The sequence below is a fragment of the Tenrec ecaudatus genome, chromosome 15 (assembly GCF_050624435.1).
Source record: "Tenrec ecaudatus isolate mTenEca1 chromosome 15, mTenEca1.hap1, whole genome shotgun sequence".
NCBI classification, from domain to species: Eukaryota; Metazoa; Chordata; class Mammalia; order Afrosoricida; family Tenrecidae; genus Tenrec; species Tenrec ecaudatus.
This window is the reverse complement of record NC_134544.1, coordinates 2,260,859-2,286,424: the sequence shown is the minus strand read 5'-3', so window position 1 is coordinate 2,286,424 and position 25,566 is coordinate 2,260,859. Positions and strand designations below refer to the sequence as shown.

Genomic DNA, 25,566 nt, shown 5'->3' with positions numbered 1-25,566 from the left:
AGCATAACATTGTTAATGAAACTTTAAAGAACAACCCGGTGGCCGCAGTCCATTTCAACTCACAACAACCCTGTCCCTCAAGGAGAACTGCCCCCTAAGGCTTCCAGGGGTGTGCTCTTCCCACGCAGAGGCTGACGCCCCACCTTCCTCCTGTCAGGGTGGAACCACTGCACCACAGGGCCAGGCGGTGCGGCCGTGCCTCTCCTTGTCTGTGTCTTTGCGAGGAGGGCCCGGCTTTCCCTGACACTGTAAACTGAGTTTTCTTCAGTTTTTTTTTTTTAATCCCTTTAGGTATATCAGTGTTATTACTTCTAAGAGTTAAGGTTTTGTTTATAAGTCAACTCATTTATTTTGCATTTTTCTGATTCCTTCTTTACATTATATCTTTCTACTACTTAGGTTTATTTTTTGAAATCATGTTTTAAAATTAGAGGAGCTTATTTATTTGAGGCTCTTAGAAATCGATTTTAGTTTCGACTGAACTCAGACTCAGGTGGAAGCGAGGACAGCCCCCATCCCTGGGCAGTCTGTTCCTGATGCTTTTCTTGGCCTCCTCCATTCTCTTGGCCCAAAGCTTGGCAGATCCGGCAGCCTCCTCTCCTCCTTGTCATTCTCGGTAAACTCTTTCGTAAGGGTGATATGCCAGTGCTTGCGCTTCAGGACCCTTGGAGTCACGAGGTGTTGAATCTTGGGTGCTTTGGTTCCTAGCCTTCTTTGTTCAGGGGCTTCCTCACTCCACACTGGCGGACATCATCTTCTTTAGAGAGGTTGAAGAGTTCATGGATTCTGCTCTCTCTTGTGCCCCCAGCAATGAGGCACAGTTGTAGCAGTCAGCCCTGGGATATCTCCTCTCTCTCTCTCTCTCTCTCTCTCTCTCTCTCTCTCTCTCTCTCTCTCTCTCTCTCTCTCTCTCTCTCTCTCTCTCTCTTTACAATCATCAAGTTGAGAGCACTCGGATTGGCATCCACAGTGCAGCCCCAGATGGATTTGCACTTCCTCCCCCCAGTTCTCCATGGTCTATAACAGGAGTGCACCTTCCCCAGCAGCAGATGGGTCAAGACACCTTGCTTCATGGGAAAACCTTGCTTGACGTTTCCCCACTGATGCGGATGGTATCACTCTTCTATCCATCGCTCAGTGCCTGTGACCACTTCCAAGGCTTCTCATCAAAGTTTGGGTGCAGTTTGCGTTCATCTTCCACTTCAGTGAATTTCTGGCAGCCCGTGGCTGGGAAGGAGATGCTCAGCTTCTCACTGAAGTAGCTGATGGCCTCCCTGAATCTCTTCTTGATGTGCACCTGAAACTCCCTTTAAGCCTTTTGTGTGTGTTAGCTGAAGTAACAAGACAGTGTCTCGGTTGAGTTTCTGCACAGATTGTACAGTGACGTTAGATAGGTTTCCCACAATGGCCCATATTCCAATGTGTTCCTGCCGTTTGTTTCTCTCTCTAAATCCCTGTCTCCATATCTTCTCATCTTTGCTTAGTTTACTTATTTATACTTCCATCAGCTTTTATTTGAAACTTAATTCATGGTCTTTGCTTCATCAGTATCTTCTGGGATAGCTTATTCTTTGATGCAGTCTCCAGTGGCGTAGGCACAGCGGGTTCCTTTTCAGGGAGGATCATGTCTCTGCCGTGGGGGGTGGGGGTGGGGGGCTCATGGATGGGTGGATCCGACCATGAGTCCTGTAAGTGCAGTGGTGCATCTTGGGGACTTTGTCCACCCACATCTAACCCTGCAGTTCAGCGTTGCTTTGTGTTTCCAAGCACACGCAGCAAACTTCAGCACTCTTCGGGACACCAACCCTGTGCCCAACTCCACGGCTTGACCTGGGCACACCTACCCACTTCCTACACAGCTCCTACAAAGGGACATCTTCAGATATTTGGTGGCCTTTTGGATGTGCATAGCCTCCATGGCCTGGGTACTTCCACCCATGTTCTTAAAATGCACCCAGAGATTTGAACCTTTTGATTTGTCAGGTATTGTGAGGTATGAACATTTTGACCAGTCACCTCAGGCTGCCCGGCCAGAGGAAGTCATCCTGGCTTTACAGAAGTGTTGCTTCCTTGGTGATTGTGGGTGCCTTTTTCAGCGAGAGTGCCATCCTCGTGGGTAATATACTTTGTGTGCCCCTTCTGCTATTTTGCTAAAAGGTGGTCTCGGGATGATCGTTTTGGTGTAAGGTTCAAAGAGTGTCTCAGGGCACCCTCTGATGACACCTGGTCCCGTTTGCCTGGCCTGTCCTAAGAATTTGATTTTCCCCACGCTTTTCTCTCATTCTGTATGTGATCCTGGTTGTGGTGGGAGTTCAGCACCATCTAGTCCTTCTGGTCGATGGGGTCATGGCTAAACGGGCTGTTAGATCTTGGTGCCCTTATTCTTGGGGCGACTGATAGCTAGAGACCAGCAGGTGGATCTGAGAGGGCCACTCGCAAGTGCTTGAGGCCCCAGGGGCTACTCACATGAGCTTTGTGAACTAGTTTATGCCAATTGACCAAGTTATCTCATGAGGTTAAGGTCCTTAGAATATTAAACCTAGGCAGAGTGATCTCGCAGGGGTGAGGTAGTATGTGTGAGAGTTCACTGTAGTTGTGTCTCCACTGACTGTATGAGGCTAAGTCAGAGTCTTGCTGCTGCATCACAGGGAATTTCAGGAGGCACAAAAATAAAAATGCAAGGCCACTCTTTCTTGACACCCCTCCATCTTGATCTGACTCTTCAGAAGGCCGGGTTTTCATCCCTCTGAGCCTTCCCCAGAGAATCTGTGCCCTTAGCTTGGCGCCAGCGTAAATTTAATGACAATTTTAGCCCCATTTGAGGGACTCACATTAGATTCCTTTTACTTGTTCTTTGAATTTGGGGAACAAAACAAAGTCTGAAGGGGCAAGACAGGGATGGATGTAGGTTAGATGGGGTAAGATTTCTCAAAGGACAGCCCTGCAATCTTCAGAGAATGAGGCGTGTGTTGCCATGATGGGAAAACATTCCTCTGTGCACCTTTCCAGGTCACAGCAGCTGAGAACCATGTCCCCTGCCCCTCTGGCCTGTCCCTCTCCCTGTCCAGTGCTGCAGGGGTGTGGGGTCTTTAGAGACCCTCAACAGATGATAGGAGAGCTGCTGTCCCTTACGACAACAACAAACTTGTTGGTCCTCAGATGTCCAAAGGGCCATTGAGGGGATACCTGTGTGCTAATTGATGTGGTCACAGTCACTTTATGTGGGTGCTGGGAGCCAGAAACTCTTTCTGCCGCTCGTTTGGCGCAGAGGTTTTGGAAAGTAGAGGTTCTTCAGAGTTCACGGGAAGAGTCCCTGATCTCTTCATTCTGTTTTCGAAGCAACCGCATGTAGTCTGAATACACATGGCTACAGCTGAAAAGAAAGCGCACCCACTGCTCTCCTTAAGGAACGCGTGGGCAGTTAGTTAGCGCTCCCGGCGGGTTTCCAGGGCTGGATGTCTTTACCCCTTGGACCACTTCAGCTTTTCACCAAAGAGCTGCAGCTGTCTGGCTCACACCACCAACCTTTGGGTTCACAGTTCAATGCTTGACACACTGTACCCCTCGGGCTCCCCTAGGGGAAGATCACTAACAAGGGATGCTTTTTTCAAAGGAGACTCATTTTGCATATAAGCAGAGTTGCAGTTTCTCTGAAGAACATATATTAGCATTTCTTTGGGACTGGATTTGTCTCTCTCCAGGCTCCCCAGAATGTTTTTGAAGCTGATGGTGGGGGTGGGGGTATGTGGTGGTGGCTTTTCTCTTCTCCCAGCCCCCTTTCTAGCCTAGGGGACTCCACTGTAGGAGGAGGGGAAGGTTGCCATCAAGTCAGTGTCACTTCTCAGCCACCTTAGCACAGGTAGAACCGCAGAGCGCTCGCCCACACCTGAACTGAGCATGTTTCTGGCAACAGACCCCCAGGCCTTGCTCCTGAGTGGTGGGTGGGCTCCAACCCCGCCCTCCGGTTAACTGCCTAGTCCATGCCCCTAGTTCAGGTCTCCTAGCAGCGCCAAGCCTGCAGATCCCGGCGACTGTGGCCTGAGCCCTGGGAAGCCCTACGAGCTAGTGCCCCACCGGCGCCCACTTTCCTGCCACTCTGCAGTGGGTGCAGAGAGCCGCACGTGCTGCGAGTCCGGAAGTGACAGCCACCTTGCGGGATGCGGGGCGTGCTCGCTTCGGGCCATTCTCCACCATCAGGGATTGGGCTGTCTCCCAGAGTGATCCATTCCTGCATGCACCCAGTTTAGCGCCTCTCAGCTCGAGGGGCGGGGCTTACAGCAGCCCTTCCCAACCCCTCCGTGGCCCACTTCTCCGCCTCCTTCCGAGGTTCAGAGCAGGCCCCGGACGATGGACGCATGTGGAGGTTTGTGTCCTTCTTGATTTCAGAAACTGAGGCGGAGCGATGGCTCCCCCCTCCCCGCTGACTTAGAGACCCTGTGCCCCAGGCGACAGTGGTGGCTTCAAAGTGCCCTCCGTGGCTTCGGCGCTTGTCCGAGCGTGGATCGGTGCGGGTTGTGTGCGAGCCTGTGCGCATCCGTGTGTGTTTGGGGCTCGGAGATTCGGGTCCAGGTTTGCAGCTCTCCCCCTAACAAAGCGAATGTACGCTCTAAGTCCTTTTGCCTGGAGTCGCGGGCTTCTCTCTCCCTCGCCCTCACTCCTCATGGGCAAACGTGCTCACTTTCAGCAAGTGACCACACCCTGGATTTCACCGGAAGCTCCCAGGCGGTAATTTGGGTTGGTTGTTTCATCTGATGAGAAGAACACTGGTTGCTGACTGGCTCTTCTTATGCGATGTCGTAGATGGCGTTTTAACCCTGAGTGCGGAGAACACAAATTATGCAGACCCCGTTCCCACCTTCCACAAATGTGAGATCTGCCTGCTGTCTTTCCCCAGAGAGTCCCAGTTCCAGCGCCACATGAAGGAGCACGAGCGAAATGACAAGGTGGGCATGGCGTGGGCGGGCGGGGTTCCTGAGTCTGCACATGTGGTTGTGTCCCCAGTCCACGCTGACCATGCACAATCTGGCCGGCTTGCCCCTGCGTCCGCGGGGGGGGGGGGGTGCTTATGAGGGGGAGGGCCCTGCCCTCTTGACAAGAGCTTTGAACTTTCTTCCCTGGAGTCATCCACTGTAGTCTGGGGGTGCAGTCACTTAGCCAGAAACTCCCTGCCATCTAGAAGATTCTGAATCATAGTGACCTATACGACAAGGTAGACTTGTCCTTGCAGGTGTCCAAGACTGTAACTCTAATGGAGCAGATAGCTTCATCTTTCGCCCTTGTAGAGGCTTGTAGTTTTCAACTGCTGACCTTGTGGTTAGAAGCTCAGTGCAAGCCCACCACTCCACCCAGGCTCCTCACTTAAAGCCAAACTCACCGCCATCAAGTCAATTTTGACTCGGAGTGATCCTGCAGGGCAGAGTAGAACTGCCCTGTGGGTTTCCAGCTGTTAACTCTTTGTGTGAGTAGGACACCTTGTCTTTCAACCAAGGAGCGCTGGCTGGTGGGTTCACACTGCTGTTTAGCAGCCTACCGTAACCACTGCACCAACAGGGCTCCCTAGTGACTTAGCAGACAGAGGGAAATTGGCTGGCACACGGACACTTGCAGGTGCAGCTTCCGGCCCTTCCCAAGGTGAGAGAAGGCCAGGTTGGGCCAGGCTGAGGGCCTGGCATCAGCCGGGGTGTCAGAACCGTGCCAGACTGGCTCTGGTTTCCTAACTCTTGCCCTGGACCCCTGCCAGTCCCTACACTCCTCCTCAGGGTGCTGCTCCAGATTGCTCCAGAGGTCTTCCAGGGGCTGCTGGACTCGCCCTTGTTTGGACACTTAGCCTGAGGTCAGACACGCGTGTTTCTTCAAGCTCACACCCGGTGCCAAGGGTGACTTGCACGTGGCTGGGCCCTCAGAACGACTGCCGGTGCGTGTTGGTGTAGTATGGCCAGCAGCACTGTCAGGCACTGAGAGGCTCAGGGCATTGGCTCCTGTATTCTTCTCTCCACACAGCCGCACCGATGCGACCAGTGCCCCCAGACTTTCAATGTTGAATTTAACCTGAGGCTGCACAAATGCACCCACAATGGGGAGGACCCCACGTGCCCCGTGTGTAACAAGAAGTTCTCCAGGGTGGCCAGCCTCAAGGCGCACATCATGCTGCACGAGAAGGAGGAGGTAACCCTGTGCCAGGAGCTGCAGCCCTAGCTCTGCCTCCTGGGACAAGCCCTGCCCCTGGAGCCTCAGCCAACTCTAGTCCCCTGAGGACACATTCTGCTTTCTGGGGGTCCCATCATTCCTCAGTCTGGCAGAACCCACCCCACCTGCTCTGATTGTTCCTTTGAACAGACGTCTGCGGGGCCATGCTGTGTCCAGCTGTGCCTGTGGCTGTGACGTCACTAGCATCTCCTCCCGTGGGTGGGCTCAGGCAGGAGGGACGGCCATTGTGAAGCCCTAGTCTAAAGCCTTCCCTTCATGAAAGGTATGGGAACCTAGGTGGCTACTGAGGGAAGGGCGGAAGGACCTTGTGACCTGCCTGGCATAGATGACTGCCTGGGGACCCTCTGGCAGATCCTAGATGTGGGCCCCCAAGCCCTACAACCAGCATGCTCAGCTCCCACTCAGCCTGGGAGCACACACAAAGGCAATGAGCTGCCGCCCTCCTGGGGTAAGTCTGAGGATGAGCAGGGCTATGAGCAAGCCGCGTGCCAGCACTGTGCTTGGTACAGGAAGTAGGGGGCTCACCCGCAGTGTCCCCCAAACCTTGGACTGAGAGAATCTATGGGGGCTCACCCGCAGTGTTCCCCAAACCTTAAGAAAATCTGTGGGGACTCCCCTGCAGTGACCTCCAAACCTTAGAGAACCGATGGCTCCCCTGTAGTGACCCCCAAACCTTCGAGAATTTATGAGGGCTCCCCTGCAGTGTCCCTTAAACCTTAGAGAATCTGTGGGGCTCCACGATAATGCCCCCAATTGTAGACGTACAAGAAGATTGCCTCGGGGTTGGACACTGACAGCTTCAGCATGGACCCAGGTGTCGAGTTATGCTTCAAATGAGGGCATTTTGTTGTTTGTAGAATATCCCTCGCAAAATGGATTTAAACACAGCCGTAACTGTTAAGGAAAACGCCAAACCAGAGGTATAAATCTGAAAAATCAGCGGCCTTTTAAAATCACTGAGGAATATTTCGTTAAAATTTAGCTGTTGCCGTTCTCGCGGCTTGTTGCGTACATCTCATCCTTCAAGGAGTGGTGCAGGAAGCCTGATGGAGCAATAGGCATGCATGCACGCGCGTGCTCTCGTACACATGCACGCTCATGCACACTTAGGCACACCCCCAGGCCTACTTGTGCACATTTGCCCACACACTCACCCTTCTCTGTAGAGCAGCCCCTCTAGGGTGGTCTCGGCCTTGTGTATGGACACTGAGCCGAGGCCCACAGAGGAAAGAGGGGATGGCCTTTGCCGAGGTCTGGGGACCAAAGAGCGAGCGGTGGTGGGGCGTGACACCCTCACTCGGCAGGGCGTGCATGCTCGGGGCAGGTGTCCTGGGCCGTGAGAGGAACACTGGGTCCTCCTGGGCCACCCCCTGACTCTGGTGGCCCTCCTGAACTCTGGGGCTGCTGGTTCACACGGACCTTCCTCCCCCAGAACCTCATCTGCTCCGAGTGCGGGGACGAGTTCACACTGCAGAGCCAGCTGGCCATCCACATGGAGGAGCACCGGCAGGAGCTGGCTGGCCGCCGCACGCACCTCTGCAAGGCCTGCAAGAAGGAGTTCGAGACGGCCGCCCAGCTCAAGGAGCACATGAAGACGCACTACAAGATCAGGTGCGCCCAGTGTCGGGCTGCTCTGCTCGGGAACTGGGTCCTCTCACCAGAAGTGGAGAGAACAGGTTTCCTGATAATGAATCCACGTGTGTCTGTCAACACAGGCAGAGCCCCGGTGGCACAGTGGTTAAACGGTCAGCTGCAAACCGAACCGTGTGGGGCAGTCTGCTTCTGGCAGGACTCACAGCCTTGGGCCTGATGGGGTAGTTCTCTTGGGTCCTACAGGCTGCTGTGAGTCAGAATCTGCTGTGTGGTGGTCTACTTGCATATGTGTATAAATAGAACCACTTGTACATGTATGTAAAACTACGTATATGAGTTGAGGAGCTGGGGTACCCCCCAAAATCCCAATAATGGCCCCAACTGTAAATGTACAAGAAGATTGCCTTGTTTTCAAAGCTATATATTTAAATTTTTTTTTTTTTTTACAAAACAACCATATCAAAGCACTCTCCCATTACACTTGATACATTTGTCAAATCTGCCATCTCATTCTTGGAAACATTTCAAATTCATCTGTTTGGATGGCTGACAGCATCTCCCTTGTTTTTGTCTTCACCTCTTCTCCCTCTGCTTTCTCAGAAACAAAAAGAAATTTCATGGAGTGTGGTCAGGTGATTCAGGTGTGTGGGGCAAGAGAGGCATGCTGTGTTTTGCCCAAAACTGGTTCACTGAGATGGCTTCGTGAGCAGGTGTATTGTCTTGGTGGCAAAACCAGTCTCCCGTCTGGTGCCGCAAATCAGGCCTTTTTTCTTACACATTGTTACACAGTCTTTTCAGAACCTCTAAATAGAAAGCTTAATGAACAGTCTGACCTGGTAGGATGAACTCCACATTCACTATCCCCCTCACATAAAAACAAAACAAATGAGCATTGGGTTACTTTGGATACTCCTTTGTATATGTGCGTGTGTGCATGCATGCTTCAAAAATCCGATTTTCTCTTTTTATGAGTATGTTTATGTTATGTGAATATTTATGTTACGTGAACCTCTCTTGTCTATGTGTATGGATGGTGTGTGTCTCTGTGTGTCCCTGGCTTGAGCTCTCTGTGGGACAGCGATCTCACTAAAGCATGTTCTGATGGCCGTTCGTTTGGACTTGCAGGTCCATTGGATTGGACGCTGTCATCTGAGAATGATCACCTAATGAGCACTTCCTTGTTTGACCCTAGGGTCTCAGGTACAAGGTCATACAACCGGAATATTGACCGAAGCGGGTTCACGTACTCCTGTCCTCACTGTGGGAAGACCTTTCAAAAGCCCAGCCAGCTGACACGCCACGTCAGGATCCACACTGGTACGGAGTGCAGGCTCTCCTGGGAGATGAGTGTCTGAGACCTACATAGGTGTGCCGGAGCCAGCTAGCTGTACTTGGGTTCTCTTCTGTTTCAGCTTCATGGACTTGTTTAATCTCGCCGTGGTTTCATCTCTGAAGCTGGTAAAAAGCTGTCCTAAAGCTGGCAGGGGTGACCTGAGATAGCATTGGGGTGTTTGCAGGAGGCAACCCCACTGCATGATTGGAGTTGCTCCTGAGTTGGCCCCCCCACCAGTTTTATTGGCACATAATCCACACCATACAATTCAATTGTTCAATCATGTCAAGAAGAATTGGTGGAGATTTCTCTCTCAGCAGTCAGACCCCCAAGGAGACCAAAGAACGCTGGCTTAAGTTACGCCGCCTAGCAAGGTAGAAACTTGCAGTACATCTTTCTGAATCCCACGACAGCGTGGGACTGTGAGCGTGGCAGAAGCGCTCACCATGTCCTTGTAGACAGAGAAGACAGGCACAGGGTCTCCAGAGCGGCTGAGCTGCGCATGTATCAGTAGCAATACCATGGCCTGGAAAGACCCACAGAGATAGTGTTGGGACTAGAGCGGCCTGGCTTCGCCTGTGGCTCCCACAGCTGCTCCTTCTGGTTCTGGCCCCGTGTCTTGGCCTTTGTTCTTGGCTGGTTCTCAGGCCACGCGGCACCTTTCCTGCTGCAGTGCTGGTGGGAAGAGACCATGTGGACTGGGTCCAGGTCACCTCTAGAGATTGACCACAGCTCCGAAGCTTTCCCAGGGCACATGGAGGGATGCTGGCACTCACTGCCACAGGCCGAGACGTGTGCAGCGGCACAGAGCAAGCAAGTGTTGGAAATATTATTGCAAGAAAGGCCAAACTGGGGCACAGAGACCAAAGTGTGTACCTGCTGCCGGGAACGTGGGCCCCCAGACTTTCTAGTTGGGCTGCGATACGCATGGTCTGCAGTTGAGACCACCAGCAGCTTCAAGGGAGAAAGACTGGACTTTCTACTCCCATCAACAGTTCATCTCGAATCTCAAACCCCCAGCACTGACTCCATGGCAGTGAACTTGTTTTTATTTTTCCTTTCTCTATTTTGAGCCCCTTCACCATCATTGGAGCAGGCTCTTCCCATCCACCAGCCTTCAATGGGGACTGCTTCCACTCTCCTCTCCTGCAGCCCAGCAGCACCGCAGCGCCCCTACTCACCCCTCTCTCTGCCTGCAGGTGAAAGGCCCTTTAAATGCAGCGAGTGTGGAAAGGCCTTTAACCAGAAGGGGGCGCTTCAGACACACATGATTAAGCACACAGGTGAAAAGCCCCACGCCTGCGCCTTCTGCCCTGCTGCCTTTTCTCAGAAAGGGAACCTGCAGTCCCACGTCCAGAGAGTTCATTCGGAGGTAAGCTGTCACGTGGTCTGCTCTGCCTCCCTGGGCCGGCCTGGTGGGCACGCTGCATGGAGAGGGAGTCAGGAGACCGCAGCTCCTTGTCTTGCATCTTCACGGTCCCTGCACCAAACCCCTGCCCCTCTAGTGAAGAGCAGACAGACCTTCCAGGCCTAAGACACGGGATTGGGAAAACGTCTTCTCCATGTTACCTTTGTTGCCAATCTCTCCCACGAGGCCCTTGCCAAAGCCAGTGCCAACACTGACAGGAGGGAGCAGGCATTTCCCTGCCCCCGGGAGCCCCTGTGAGCCCTTGTGTGCGTGCAGCCCCCAGGCTTATCCCTGGTTGGACTGGTCTGCTCAGAACCCTCAAGAAATGATTCCACACGTGCTGCCTTCCTGTGACCTGGGGCATGGACCTTCACTGGAGACAAGCCCTCCAGCAGCACCAGTGCCTTGATTGTGCTTCAGTGTACTTGGTGACTGGCATGTGCCTCACACTCAGACTCCCAGAGAGAGTCGATTCTGACTCACAGCGGCCCTCAAGGCCAGACTGGGCTTCTGTGACTCACCCTCATGGGAGTAGAAAGCCTCCTCTTCCTCCTGCAGACTGCTCGCCTGTGGTTTGCAGTTCGCACCTCTGTCGAGCACTGCATCGTGGACAGTGTAGCCCTTCTACTTCCCCAGTCCGGAGCGGCTGTCTGGGTGAGGCTCAGAGTGGGCCATCTCTAGGCCAGTCCGCACAGTTCAGACGCTCCCCATGCTGTCCCCTGTGTCCCTCACTCACGGTAGGTCACATAGGTCTGGTGTTTTCCTAGTTGTGGTGTTTTGGTTTATTTTACATCAGCCTCTGATTTCTAAGCTGTGTGTCTCAACCCGGAGCTGCTTGGCGTGGTCACGTTCCAGCCCGGCATACCTCATTAGCCCCACACTGAACTGTTGGTGTGAGGAATTTGGAAACCTCAGCAGACCACAGTTTGTTAACTAAATGACAACGATGAGAATGTAAGCCTCATCACTTTTAGAAGTGAATAAAAGGCGGGGGCCTCGGCTGATCTTACCCCAGACTGTTAGTCCACACCAGGCTCACGGGCCCCGCCACTGGGCCGCACTGCAGTTCCCTCAACAAACATGCCAGCGACTATGTACATTGCCTCCCACCATGGGGTGATTCGTAGGTCTTTAACGAGACAGAAGATGTAGCCAAATTCACTTTCTCCTAAGCCTTCCAATCGCTGTGTGCTACACCCAGCTCTGCTCTGGGTATGTGTCAATTTGACAGGAGTGTAAATTGAGTATTCATCCCAGTAAATTGGTTTGATTCATGAAAAGCATTACTTGAGTCATAAATAAAATAAAATGTAGTAAAACACTCAGAAAGTAAAGTCAGACGTGAAGACAATGCAGTGTAAACGCAAGATGTAAGTGTAAAGGCAGACAGTGCAGCAGAGACTGTCCTACTGCCTGACGCAAGCGGCCCTTGCTGATAGGCCGCACCTGCTCTCTCAAATGGGGTATGCTAAGTATTATAAACAAAGCCCATAGACCGTGTAGCCGCTTCATTTTTAGGTGAACAGTGTGTGATTATGTTGTTTTCAATAACATTAGGTTGATTTAGAAAGACAACAGGCAGACTGGTTTACGTGTCAATTTGACCACTGTCTGCAGAGAGCAGTGTGTGGACCTCGTGTGAGAGCCAGGCCTGTGGCCATGGAGAGCTGTGGTGCCCCAGAAGAGCTGACGCTGGGAGACGAGATGGTGGGGCATTGGCGCTGGCTCTCCTCTTCTGAAATCATGTCTCTCTTCTTATCCTGAAGGTCAAGAATGGGCCCACCCACAACTGCACCGAATGCAGCTGTGTCTTTAAGAGCTTAGGCAGCTTGAACACACACATCAGCAAGATGCACATGGGCGGGCCGCCGGCCAGCAGTGCAGAGGTGGCCCACGGCCTCACGGTGAGTTCTAACTGAATCAGCCCTATAGCTGCCCCGCAGCCCCGGCAGCCCCGGAGGCGCTGAGCCTCCTGCCCAGGAAGGGGAGGGCACCTGTCGTCTGCTTCTGCTCTTACCACCATCGCCGTTGCCTTCAATTTATGAAAGAAAAAAATGGCTTTTCAAAATGTATAGCGTTGAGCTGATACCAAGGGCTTAAATGGAGAGCAAATGTTTTGAGAATGATGAGGGCAACGAATGTACAAATGTGCTTTATGCAATTGATACATGTATGGGTTGTGGTAAGAGTTGTATGAGCCCCCAGTAAAATGATTTTTAAAAAAACAGAGCAAAATGTATAGCATTGCAGGAGAGCCTGAGTGATGTCATCCCTCCAATCGCAGTCAGACAGAAGGTGCCGCTCACCGACGAGAGTGGCATTTGGGTCCTCTGAGCACTCCTCACTTCTGGCTGGCGCTGCTTTTGAGCTTCCGCGGGAACCAGACCCTTGAGTCTGCTGTCCAGTGCCTTCGGTGCCCCCAGCCACAGAGAAGGCTTCATCTTTAGAGGAGACTGGTCGCTCTCCCGCAGAGGGGCTGTGGGGTTCAAACTGCCCACCTTTGGGTTAGTGGCTGAGCACGGTATCCCCTGAACCATCAGAGGCTGCAGCTCCCCCAGAGCGTTTATTACGCTTCCCCTGCCCCCTAGTGCTACCTGACTGCTGAGTAACTGTGGCAGAATTGTGTGTGCCTACCCCGCATGCTCCCCTCCTTTTAAAAAGTCACGCGTGTGTGCTTTTCCATTGTGTAACTGGACGTCGCTGTGTTCCAGGCCACCCTCTTTCAGACCTTACCTCTCCCGCCAACCGAAGCCCAGGTCACGACCACCTCCAGCCAGCAGAGTGCACAGGCCGTCACAGATGTCATCCAGCAGCTTCTGGAGCTGTCGGAACCGGGCCCCGGGGATGCCAGCCCATCGCCCCAGCCTGGCCAACAGCTGAGCATCACTGTGGGCATCAACCAGGACATCCTGCAGGTGAGGCGTGCCTACCACCAGCTGGTTCCTCTGCCAGGCCCAGGGTCTCATGGGCTTAGCCAGGGTAGGGGCAGGCCTGGGGTGGGGGGTGGGGGCCTGTGGACAGGGCAGGGTCCTGAGTCACTTGGGAGTCAGTATATTTACAGCTGGGACCCTAATTCTCTGAGCGAGTTGAATCCTCTGGGAGCACCCTAGTCTCCATTGCTGCAGACACTTGTCATTCTTTGATGTTCGCAGTGAGGATCTTGAGACAGTCGGATGCTTCTGTCATGAGAGAGAGCCATTTCTGGCCCTCTTTCCCAGGAGGCCAACACTCTGGGCAGTTGTGGCCTTTGGACAGGGAGAGGATGAGAGGAAGGGGGCCACTGTCGCCCATGGGGAGGACTGAGGGAGGGGCGGGGCTGCTTTGTATCCAGGGACCCTGCTCTCGTTGGTCCCTAAAACCCCAGCCTCTCTCCTCAGCCGTGGTGGTGAGCACCGGGCTGGGCCTGGGCCTGTGTGCTGTCACTGGTCCCCCCAGACAGCAGCCTGACGCAGGGGAGTGAGGCCTGCGTGCCCCACCCAGATCTGGCTGCTAACAAGCCAAACTGGCACCTTGACGTTCTAGACGGAAGTGCTTGCCACACAGTGCCCTTGTGGGGTGAGATGTCGCCTTGAGCGAGCTGTGAGCCCCCGCCCCACCCCCGAGTGCCCCCTGGAGGTCAGAGGAGCAGACGAGGCTCGTTGCGTCTTTGTGTTGATTGTGTTAGGCAGACGTGGGCCCTCGGACCTTCTAACCTTTTAGTTTTGTTCTGTCTCAGCAAGCCTTAGAAAACAGTGGGCTGTCTTCAATTCCAGTTGCAGCTCATCCTAGTGACCCCAGCCATGCCAAGACGCCTGCAACCCAGAGCCCAAGTCCAGTCCTCAGCGCCGTGTCCAGCGAGCAGGCTGAGCCAGCCGAAGATGAGCCGGAGAAAGAGCCTGAGGGCTCAGGAAAGCTGGACAAGAGAGACAAGAAACACCTGAAGAAGAAGTCTCCTTTCCTTCCAGGTGAGTGTGAGGGCCGAGGCCTCTGTGCTGCCCCCCCTGCCCCCGCCCCCTCCCCCCTCCCCCGACTGCTTACTGGATTGTGCCCCTGGCCAGGGTGTCTTCTGGAACCTGGTCTCTCCTTGTGGGTTTCCCTGGGTTCTTCGCCCTGGAGGTCATTACCACAGCCTCCCTTAGCCTGCCCTAAATGCTTTATGCCACCAGGTCCCAAGCACAGCCTCTCCTCCCCGTCCCCCAAGTCCTCCCTGCTCACCAGCCCTACTCCTCATCTTGTATTGTGGACCCACCGCTGTTGCCTCTATTACCCCTGCCCACTCCAGCTAGGGCCACTGCCCCAGAGACCTTGCTTGGCTGTTATCTGTGTAAAAGCACATATTCAGGCTTTCTGCCGTGTACCAGAGGTTGGGATTGAACTCAGCCCTGTAGAGCTACCAACCTCTTAGCAGCCGAGCATGGAACCCTGCGTTCTCAGGCTATGCAGCAGGAGTCCTTTTCTCTCTCTCTCTCTCTCTCTCTCTCTCTCTCTCTCTCTCTCTCTCTCTCTCTCTCTCTCTTCCTCTCTCTCTCTCTCTCTCTCTCTCTCACACACACACACACACACACACACGCCCACCCCCTAGCTCCGTTGGACCCTGGGCAGCTGGTTGTCCTGTTGCAGCCTGTGTGTACATTGAGTGTCGTTGGTTCTTGTGTCTCCCTATCCTCACTGACTTTTGTGGACTTTAGCTCCTGTATGTTGTTGAAAATTGCATAGGAAGGACCAGTTGTCAGTACCACGTAGGAAAGAGCTCATGTCTTAGAAACGTGTAGTCGTTGCTGTCTTGCAGATTGATTTTGTCCTAGGCTCGGGAGAGCCTGGTGCTGACTGGTAGTGGGCTGTATGTGAGCAGCTACTTCAGGGAGAACTGATGTCTTTGTACACATTCCTGTGGATGCAACGTTCCCTTCATTTGTGGGCATCTAGACTTTCCTTGTGGGGGGTGTTCGTGGATAGGAAGGCGTTGAGCTTCGGAGATTGAACCCCCGGGCATCTTTCTGTTCTAAGGTTCTTGAGATCCAGAGTTATGTCCTTCTTGAGTCATGATGCTGTTACCTTCCCTTCCTGGTTTCACTGCCCCCCCCCTTTCCTGCGTCGCCCTTTGTCTCTCGCTGTGAAACTGAGTGCTGTGTTGAGAGGTGTCCCCTCCTCTCTCTGCTTTTAGACTTTCAGAGTTGAAGTAGGTGTTAAGTTTTAGTAAGCCCCTTCCCATCCTGTGCATGATGAGCTGTGGTTTTCTGGTCTCACTTGTTACTGTGTCTGAAGAGGAAGGTTGCCGCTTGCCTCCAGGGCAGGCTTCTGTGGGGTGTGAAGTCTGGGGGCCAGGTCTGTGCATGTGCTCATGAGGAAGTCCCTACTTCCCCTGTGGACCCAGAAGGAAAACAGACATCTCCTGCTACCAGAACAAAACCAAAGCCAGGCTCAGGGCAGCCACTCTGACCCTGCTCACAGTGGCCCTGCAGGATAAAGCGAGCTGTCCCCAGGGGTTTCCAAGCCAGTGATCTGAGCACGTGTCGATGGCCACTGCGATCCCCACTGAGAGTCTGGTCTGCACCTTCACCTTGGGTTAGCGGCAGGCCCACTCTGCCTCTGTACAGTTTAAACTTTGCCGTAACTCATAAATAAATGTGGCAGGTGTCTGTAATTGCAGCTGGATCCTTGACTTGTGTGGTCTGAATCCCTGTAATGTTACACAGGTGAGTCTCACAAAGTCTTTGAAGCCAAGAAGTGGTTCTGGTGGTGGCCAGCTATTTTGAATTTTATTTATTAGAAACCATTTTACTGAATGTTTTCCCATAAACATAGTTGTGATTTTCTACTGCTAAGGAATAGCTCTACATCTGATTCAGAGCTTGACTTTCATAAAGGTTCCGTCATCTTGTTCACGAGGTCCATTGAATGTATATGATGTGTGTCTTCTCTATAATGCCCAGAAGGGCCCACTGTTCCTGGTTGTGGGACTCACTCATTGTGTTCTCTGCACCCTAATAAGAGAGGCTCGGTCACTAGTCCTGCTCCTGTCGCCTTGTGTTCATCGGGTGGCGTTTGGCGTGTCTGCCTTTGCACAGGGTAGAACGAGCTGCTTCTCCATGCACCACTCCCGGCCTCTGCTGCCCCCCTTGCGCCCCTTCAAGATGGCTAGGAGTCTCCATCGTGATCATTCCCGTGTCCTCCCATGGCCTACGGCCTTGCCTGCGGTGTGGCTGAGTGCTATGCCGGGCAGGTGTGGCTGTGGGCAGGCCAGGCCCTGTGTAGAGAGCACTGGAGAGCCTCTGCCTGCTGCATCACCCAGCTTCCCAGCCAGGCTGGGCCTGTGTGATGGGCCTTCTTGTGCAGACTTTCACACCCTGTCCTGGTACCCGCCCTCTCCCAGGCTCCATCCGCGAGGAGAACGGTGTCAGGTGGCACGTGTGTCCCTATTGCACCAAGGAGTTCAAGAAGCCCAGCGACCTGGTGCGCCACATCCGCATCCACACGCATGAGAAGCCCTTCAAGTGTCCGCAGTGCTTCCGGGCCTTTGCCGTCAAGAGCACGCTGACGGCGCACATCAAGACGCACACGGGCATCAAGGCCTTCCAGTGCCAGCACTGCATGAAGGGCTTCTCCACCTCGGGCAGCCTCAAGGTGCACATTCGCCTGCACACAGGTGGGCACACAGGCCACCACCCTGCCAACCCTCCTGTTGCAAGGCTGGGGCCCCCCCAGGCAAGGCCCTGGTCTGACTCAGTACCACTTACTGATGCTCCTGTCACAGGGCTCTGGGGCAGACAGGTGGAGACTCACACACACACACAGTTGTGAAGTAGTAGGGTGAGGCCAGTGAGAACACTGTGGTCAGAATGGGCTGAGCTGGACAGGGCAAGAGCCTTCAGAAAAGGCTGGAGGGCTGGGGCCAACCTGTGCTCCCCTTGGACAGTGGGCTGGGCTTTTTCTGATCCCCCTGTAGTGAGTAGTTGGAAGAGCTGGAATCTTACTATGTGGTTTTCTTCGTAATTTGCCTCGAGGACCTATTCAGCTCCGTTTTAAGACATGAAGATTGTATGTTGGCGCTGGTGTCTGGGACAGAACCACTGGGTCATCCTGAAATGCACCTTTGCTCTCTGTAGGTGTTAGGCCTTTTGCTTGTCCGCACTGTGACAAAAAGTTCCGAACCTCAGGCCACAGGAAGACACATGTTGCCTCCCACTTCAAGCACACGGAGCTCAGGAAGATGCGGCACCAACGCAAGCCTGCCAAGGTCCGGGCAGGCAAGGCCAGCGCCCTGATGCCCGACATCCCTCTGCAGGAGCCCATCCTGATCACCGACCTGGGTAAGGGCTATGTGGAACGTGGAAAAGGCCACTCTGCCCCGTGGGCAGTCGTGTTGTAGGGGAGACCCTACCCCCATTACCAGGCATCATGTCCTCTGTCCTAGCCCTGCTGTTAATGACCCCATCCTCATGTGTGAGTTTGATTTCGGGGCCAGGGTGCCCCACACAATAAAAACCAAAACCAGAACTGTGGTCACCCAGGGGCTCATAGTGTGTGCCTGCCTGGGAGGGAGATGTGCTGTGTGTGTGTGCATGTGAAGATATGCCCGTGTATGCCCCCAGGTGGGACGTGTAGGCACCAGGCAGGCGTGCTGATGTTTGGGAAGCAGGGTGCCCGTATGGTCCTGCCTTGGGGGAAGTGATGGCCTGGGCTGCTGTGATGGTTGGGGGCTCGTCCTGGAGAGTAGGTTCCAGAACTGCCGTGGACAGGCCTACAGTGGGTGACCAGAGGCTGCGCTGCTCCTGGAGCAGTGAGCGTTGGGAAGGGTGGGGTGGCTGACTGTCCCTGCTGTGGGTGGCAGCTGGGACTTCACAGTCAGGCTCTTGGTGAACCTGGAGTCTCCGGTGGCAGCCCAGTGAGCCTGTCCACCTGCACACCAGTGTCTGCTATGAGGGGCCTGGGGGCGGAGCTGGTGGTGCAACTCTTAAGGGGAGAAAGCGTCTTGTCCGTGGGCATGGACAGCCAAGGTGGGCACCTGCTCAGCTCTGGCACTGAAAAGGGGACTTAAAGCCCTGGGGCACACTGGTCAAACACCGGTTGGGGAGCTCAGATGGTGGTGGGAGAGAGATGAGGCAGTCTGCTCTCATAAGGCCTTGGAGCTCTTGGGGACAGTCTCCTCTGCCTGCCCCTAGTGCCCTTCTACATGGCGGCTACATGGGTCTGGATTGAGTCACCCGACTGTACATCAAGTGGGCCCCAGTGCCCTTGCTGGCAGGCCCAACGGTCATGTCGCCCTTAGACGTTCCACCCAGAGCAGCCTTCATTCAGAGAGCTGGGGACTTCTCCAGGTTGTGAGCAAACGGACTGGAAGGACAGTGGGATTTTTCCAGGAACTTTCTGGTAGCTTGAGGCGTGGGGTCTGTGCTCTGTGAGTTCAGCTGTCTCTGGAGTGTCCACGTGCCCCTGGAGGCCAAAGCTCCTGAGCTGAGCCCCTGCTAGATCCTGGTAGCACCCGGTGGTGTCCGCTCCCTGCTAGCTTCCAGGGCGGGACAGCCTCTGGCCAGCCTCTGTGGCAGTCAGTCCCTGCACTTGGTCCATGGCATTGTCGGTGTCTTTCTGTTACCTCGTAGGTCTTATCCAGCCCATTCCGAGAAACCAGTTTTTCCAAAATTATTTTAATAATAATTTTGTAAATGAAGCGGATCGACCCTACAAGTGCTTTTACTGTCACCGCGCGTATAAGAAGTCATGCCACCTCAAACAGCACATCAGGTAAGGTGGCCAGGGCTCTCGTGTACTGGACCGAGAGCCGGGAGCCTTCGGTGTTGACGTGTGGTGACTCAGTGCTTTACCTGGTGACCCACTGGTTTCTCTGTTCCCTCTTGCAACGCCTCCTGGCACACCCGAGGCCTGGGGTGGAGCTGGTGGCTGGCGGGGGTTCCTCAGCCTGGAGGTGTGCTCCTCCCAGCGGAGATGGCCTCTGGGGCACGGGTGTTGGCCAACCTGGGCCAAGGACCCTCTGTGGCGAGTTAAACGCGAGGGAAGCTGGATGCTGTCCCGGCAGGGCAGGCTCAGGGTGCCGCTCTCCCTGCAGGTCACACACGGGGGAGAAGCCCTTTAAGTGCTCGCAGTGTGGCCGTGGCTTCGTGTCGGCCGGCGTGCTGAAGGCGCACATCCGCACGCACACGGGCCTCAAGTCCTTCAAGTGCCTCCTTTGCAACGGCGCCTTCACCACGGGCGGGAGCCTGCGGCGCCACATGGGCATCCACAACAGCCTGCGCCCCTACATGTGCCCCTACTGCCAGAGGACCTTCAAGACCTCGCTCAACTGCAAGAAGCACATGAAGACACACAGGTGGGTCCTGCCCTGGAGGCCCACGGAGCCCCCGCCAGCCTCACGCCAAACCTGGCATTTCCCTTCCTGACACGGGGGCTGCTTCTGAAAGTGTGTGGAGCTTCATGATATTGGGATGGGGTGGGTGTGCAGGACCTGCATCTTGCTGTTGGAAGGTGAGGGGGAAAGCTTCTGTTTGGGGTGGAGCGAGGCCTTCCGAGTGGCTACAGCCAGTATGGGTTGGTATGGACGTGGGCAGGAGTCCCATGTTCTAGACGGATTAGAGGGCCCGACTCGGGGTCTCCCGGGGTGGGTGACACGGCCCCGTCGTAAGGGGGAGCTGCAGAAACAGAGACCCACACTCTGTCCTGGATGGGGGGGGCATGCTGAGTGAGTGTTCTGAGCAGATAGCAGTAGGCCAGCCCCATTTGGAGTCCATGCCTCAGCCTCGGGCAGACATTTGCTGGGGGAATTTGAAATCCCTTAGCCTCCACTCCCGGCCCGGCGTGTGTGGTTCCCTTTCCTGAAGAGGCACGACAGCCCTGATGGATACACCCTCCCTGCCCCTCCCCCCCCGCCCCGCCCCGTGGCTGGTCAGCTCCCACTCTGCCACGCTGCTCAGGCTGTCCCGAGGCTGTTGGTCTTCCTTGGAGCAGATGGCCCCATCCTACTCCCGGAGTGGCTGCTGGGTGTGAACACCTGATCTTGGGGCTAGCAGTCCAATGTGTACCTTACGGCGCCATGCGCCTGAGATAGATTTTTGCAGCAGGTCTTGATTTTGCAGGAAGTCAGAACGGCCCGGGCCTGCTGCTCGGTTTGTAACACAGCTGACCAGGTCACGGGCGCCAGTTGGGGGCCAATGTGAGCCAGTCAGGTGTACATGAGCTGTGGGTATGCTTGCACCCAGCACCTGCCCAGCAGCTGAGTTTCACTTTCACATGCATGGCATATGTATTTCTTCTCACACTTGGGCGGGTCCCGGGGCACGTCACTGAGAGGGCCCCAGAAGGCGGGCGAGCGTGCGTAGCCTCTCCTTGTCAGCCGTCTTGCTGCCCGCCAGACTTGGAAAGCCCATGTCACGTGTTTCAGACCCAGGCAGGTTGTCTCGAGTGTTGGCGCGGACGCCGTCTCACCTGGTGGCTCCCGTTGGTTTAAGGTATGAACTTGCTCAGCAGCTGCAGCAGCATCAGCAGGCCACCTCCATCGACGACAGCACTGGCGACCAGCAGGGTATCCCCATGCCCACCCAGATGCAGGTGGAGATCGAGGGTGGCGTGCTGCCGGCAGCAACCGCGGCAGTGGCCACCCACCCCGAGGCCCTGCTGGAGCTGGGGCCACAGCATGTTGTGGGCACTGAGGAGGCTGGACTTAGCCGGGCCCTGACCGACCAGCCCCTGGGAGCTGACGAAGGTAAGCAGGGTTGCTGCACCCATGTCGGCCGAGTCCCGGGCTGCTCCCACCCCACTGAGGGTCCAGCTGTGTGGATGGGCGGTGGGTGTGCACACCAGGTTCCAAAGGCCAGGCCCCTGTGAGAACAGAAGGGATGGCTCCGTCAGCACCGCCTGCAAAGTCATGGCCTTATTATGGCCTTGCCAGCTCGCCCATGGAGAGTCATGACCCCACAGGTTGGTGCAGACCCTTGGCCTCACAGCCCATTGCTGCTGGCACACCAGAGGCCGGTGGGGTGCAGACCAAGAGCTGAGAGGGCTCAGTGCCGGGTCCCCTGTTCCGGCGGGGCCTCCGCTGGTGCTCAGTGACTCTGGATCTGGCCTGCATGGTGATCCGCTGGCCTCCCATGGGCACGCTCCAGCATTTTCCAGCAGCTCTGTGGGAGGGGCCGAGTTCCTCATACATCCTCTGCCCTGGAGCCAGCCACCGGGCTGTGGTTCACATGCTGAGCTGTGAGCGCCGTAATATGGTCCCCTGCAACTTGACGAAGCTTGAGTCACGTGACATGCAGACCCAGGTGCAGGGCCTTTAGCGGCTTCCTGGGGAGCTCACAGCCTTGTGCTTCCATGCTTCCCAGACTTCCTGAAGCCCCTTCCTTGAGGCCAGCGGTTCTCAACCTGTGGATTGTGACCCCTTTGGGGGCCGAACAACCCTTTCACAGGGGTCACCCAATTTATAACAGTAGCAAACTTAGAGTTGTGAAGTAGCAATAAAAGTAATTTTATGGTTGGGGGTCACCACAACAGGAGGAACTGTGTGAAAGGGTCGCAGCATTAGGAAGGTGGAGAACCACTGCTCCAGGCCTTTCTCTGCGTCCATGGGGCCATCTGCTTGCCAAGGGTTAGGGGTCTGCCTGACCCTCTACTGGCAGAGCTGTCGCTGGGCTTGCACCCTGTCAGACCCAGCTGACCGGCCCTGCCTCCCTCCTCTCCTAGATGGCTTTGTGGCTCCCGAGCACCCTCTGCAGGGGCACATGGACCAGTTTGAGCAGCAACCCCCTGCCCCGCAGGCCTTTGAGCCCGCGGCCCTGCCACAAGGTCAGTGGGCTCTGGATGCGCTTGCTCGATGCAAGGCCACTGGGAGGACTCTGCTGTGGACATGGTTTATTTTGTCTCTGGGTCAGCTTGTCTGGGGAGGGAGGTGAACAGCCATTTGTCGCCCCGCAGCGGTGACTGCCCTTGGGGACGCTGTGGTCTCTGGGCACTCTGGCCGGCCATGGGAGAGGGTGGTGTCTGCTACGGGAGCAGAGGACGGGCACCTCGAGACAGGTTCTCGTGACGTTGGGTTGAACTCATCACTTTCTTCCTGCTCCAGGCTTCACAGTGACCGACACGTACAGCCAACAGACTCAGTTCCCCCCGGTCCAGCAGCTGCAGGACTCCAGCACCCTGGAGTCCCAAGCCCTTTCTGCTAGCTTCCACCCACAGAGCCTGCTCCCAGTTCCTGGCCCCGACACAGTCAGCATGGTGAGCCTCCCCAAAGGGGCCACTTGCTTGCTTATACCTTCCTGGTGATGTGTGGGGTGGGCATTGTCTACTAACTGCAAGCTTGGCAGTTCAAACCCACCAGCAGCTCCACAGGAGAAAGATGAGACTGTCTGCGCCAGTAAAGGCCTGGGTGAGATCACGATGGGTCGGAATGGGCTCGTTGGCAGCAGGCAGCCTTTGGGTTTGGAGTCAGTCATAATGTGCTCACTGCAGGGCTGGGGAGTGTCCGTGGGTGTAAGGCCACTGTGCCATCGAGGTAGGAGCTTCGATGCTCCGTGCCGGTAGCTCTCTGCTTAGGTGAGAGTCGCGAGAGCTCCGTGTGGCTGTCCTTTCTGGGCTAGGAGCCCAAGCCGCCAGGCCGCGCCGAGTCACACTGTCTGAGGACCCGTGAGATGGAGTAGAAGCAGGAGGATGCTGTCCTGCTGGAATAAATGCTTAGGCATTGTTAGGAAGCCTGTTCCATAGTCCTGTTGGAGACATGAAAAGTTTTGTCTTGGTTTTTGTTGTCAGTTTGCCACTTGTTGAGCAGTGAGGAGAGTGGCCGGCCAGCCGTTTGTAGTCTCTCACCCTGCTAGTGTCCTGTCTGAGCGGTTGCCTGGGGCGGTACTGGGGCAGAGAGTGGGTGAGGGGTGGGGCAGGCAAGGAGAAGGCAGCGTGCCTTGTTGGTAAACCCAGAGCAAACCCTGCTCGGCAGAGCTGACCTTGCTTGTGTCTCATTCCCAGGCCTGGTCCTGGGTGAGCAGGCACTGGAAGCATCTGCTCTGGGCCTCGCACTGCACTGTACACATGGGGGTGCTTCTGTGTGAAGTGGCCATGCTGGTTACCTGTTGCTCCTGGGCTTGCAGGGTGGGTCCTCCTGGATTCTCCTCACAGTCAGTGGACTATGGCTGCCTGCAGGAAAGCAAGTCTTCCTAGGGCCTGGGAGATGGGGCTGTCTCCCTTGGGCCCCAGGGGGGGCGCTGGGCACCATGCTGTTCCACGGGAGGGCTGTTGCGTTCCCTCTTGGAAGCTTGGTGTGACTCTCCCCGTTTCAGACCACCCGACTGATCCAGGAGCAGCCTCAGGAGGCACTGGACCTGCCGCCGCAGCCACCACCGCCACCGCCACCGCCGCCACCACCACCGCCACCACGAAGCCAGTTCCTAGAGGACAGCGAGGACCACAGCCGGCGCTCTTACAGGTGGGCTGGGGGCCGGACCACAGCCACTTATTTCTCAGTACGCTTCCGATGATCCAGTCCTGCACACAGAGCAGGGTCTGCCCCTGCTGTGTGGTGTGGCTGGAACCTACCCCACATCCCCTGGAGGATGTGACACTCAGAGAGCAGCAGGGGACCCTCCTGCGATGGCCGCCCTGTTGACTCTGCTCACGCTTGGGTGGTGGCTGTTGCATTCTGGGAGGAGCCTGGCCCAGCCTCCTCCGCCATCCACCAGTGAGCACAGTGGATCTGACCAGACGAGGGCTCTGCGCCCAGAGTGACCCACGTACGGCAGGGAGAGGCCTGCCCTAGCCCATGGCCCGCTCCTAGTTGTGCTGTGTGTGAGCCCCGTGTCGCTGCCTCCCTCGTGGAGGGCGGGTCTGCCTCTGTTCACTGGCCCTCCGCTTCATCCTACCCCACTGCCCGCCTCAGGCTGAGGAGCACTGGAGCGTCCCCTTGCTGTCCGGTCGCCTGCACCGTGAAGGCACTCTAATCTGATTAGTCATGCAACAGGCTGCTCGAAATCTCTGTGACATCTGTTTTGTGAAGCGCTTTGTAAACACCAAGAGTTTATTCTCCGACGTTCCTAGATTCTGAGTGACAGACAGTGCTCCTGAAGCCATGGCCTGTGGCCGGTGAGAGGGTCACTCTGGCCGAGTTTCCTTCCTGCTCTGTTAGCACTGTGGGCTTGTTGGGACCTGGGCCGCATCCTGGTGCTGAACCTGTGGACGCCGAGGGCCCTGTGTCTTGCTGCCCTCGTAGTCTCTCAGGAAAGCACCCTGCACCTGTCACCACGTGCCAGTCACGCGGCACTTACAGCGCAGAGCGTTTGCTGTTGTCTCCCTGTGCCGTCGCAGCGCCGCTGACCGAGTCCCCCTCCCGGCCCGTGTCCGCAGGTGCGACTACTGCCACAAGGGGTTCAAGAAGTCCAGCCACTTGAAGCAGCATGTGCGCTCCCACACTGGAGAGAAGCCCTACAAATGCCGCCTCTGCGGGCGTGGTTTTGTCTCCTCGGGGGTCCTCAAATCACATGAGAAGACGCACACAGGTACTGCCCGCCTCCCCGGGACAGTCAGCCCCGGGGAGCCCTGGGCATGCTGCAGCCCCCCTCACTGTTTCACTGTCCCGTGGTCGAGTGCCGTGTCCACTGAGCACTGACCGACATGTGGGTTGGGCTCAGCTTGGAGCCAAGTGTTTGCGTGAACCTGTGTCCAGTTGTCTTGGTGAGTGTCTTCCATCCCGTCTGCTGTGTGGGCATTGCGTCTCTTCTCTGCAGAAGCGTCTGAGTCCTCTGCAGTTTGTTCAGCTGCGCTGGGGGTTGTGCTTATCAGAGATTGGAACTGCAGCTGCTTCTCCCGTTTTCTGGGACCTGGCCTGCCCACACTTGGCCTTGGCGAGGCCTTGGTCCTTCATTTGGGATGTGTCTTCCCGGGGGCAGTTAGTCTCTGCAGATAGGCTCCTGTGCTTAACACCTCGCCCCTCCTAAGAGCAGGAGACCTGAGCCACCAGGCGGTCTTATGCTTTGCGTCTCCGTGCACGCGTCTCTGCCTGCTTGTGTGTGTCTGTGAGTCGAAGGCCGGGGACTTGGTCTCCGGACTCCTGTGACCA

General features: G+C 55.7%; 1 protein-coding gene across 1 annotated transcript in view; it reads left to right on the top strand.

Moving 5' to 3' along the window:
• The window catches only part of ZNF236 (zinc finger protein 236), a 47,081-nt gene that overhangs the window by 6,347 nt on the left and 15,168 nt on the right, over nt 1-25,566 (top strand). The window contains exons 2-18 of the mRNA XM_075532583.1: nt 4,801-4,943; nt 6,001-6,165; nt 7,640-7,818; nt 8,993-9,117; nt 10,333-10,505; nt 12,308-12,445; nt 13,253-13,456; nt 14,257-14,485; nt 16,894-17,166; nt 17,627-17,830; nt 19,121-19,262; nt 19,585-19,845; nt 20,981-21,234; nt 22,209-22,310; nt 22,588-22,739; nt 23,795-23,940; nt 24,855-25,006. Of these exons, the coding sequence (XP_075388698.1) occupies nt 4,801-4,943; nt 6,001-6,165; nt 7,640-7,818; nt 8,993-9,117; nt 10,333-10,505; nt 12,308-12,445; nt 13,253-13,456; nt 14,257-14,485; nt 16,894-17,166; nt 17,627-17,830; nt 19,121-19,262; nt 19,585-19,845; nt 20,981-21,234; nt 22,209-22,310; nt 22,588-22,739; nt 23,795-23,940; nt 24,855-25,006 (3,042 nt within the window). The remainder of the gene's footprint in view (nt 1-4,800; nt 4,944-6,000; nt 6,166-7,639; nt 7,819-8,992; nt 9,118-10,332; nt 10,506-12,307; nt 12,446-13,252; nt 13,457-14,256; nt 14,486-16,893; nt 17,167-17,626; nt 17,831-19,120; nt 19,263-19,584; nt 19,846-20,980; nt 21,235-22,208; nt 22,311-22,587; nt 22,740-23,794; nt 23,941-24,854; nt 25,007-25,566) is intronic.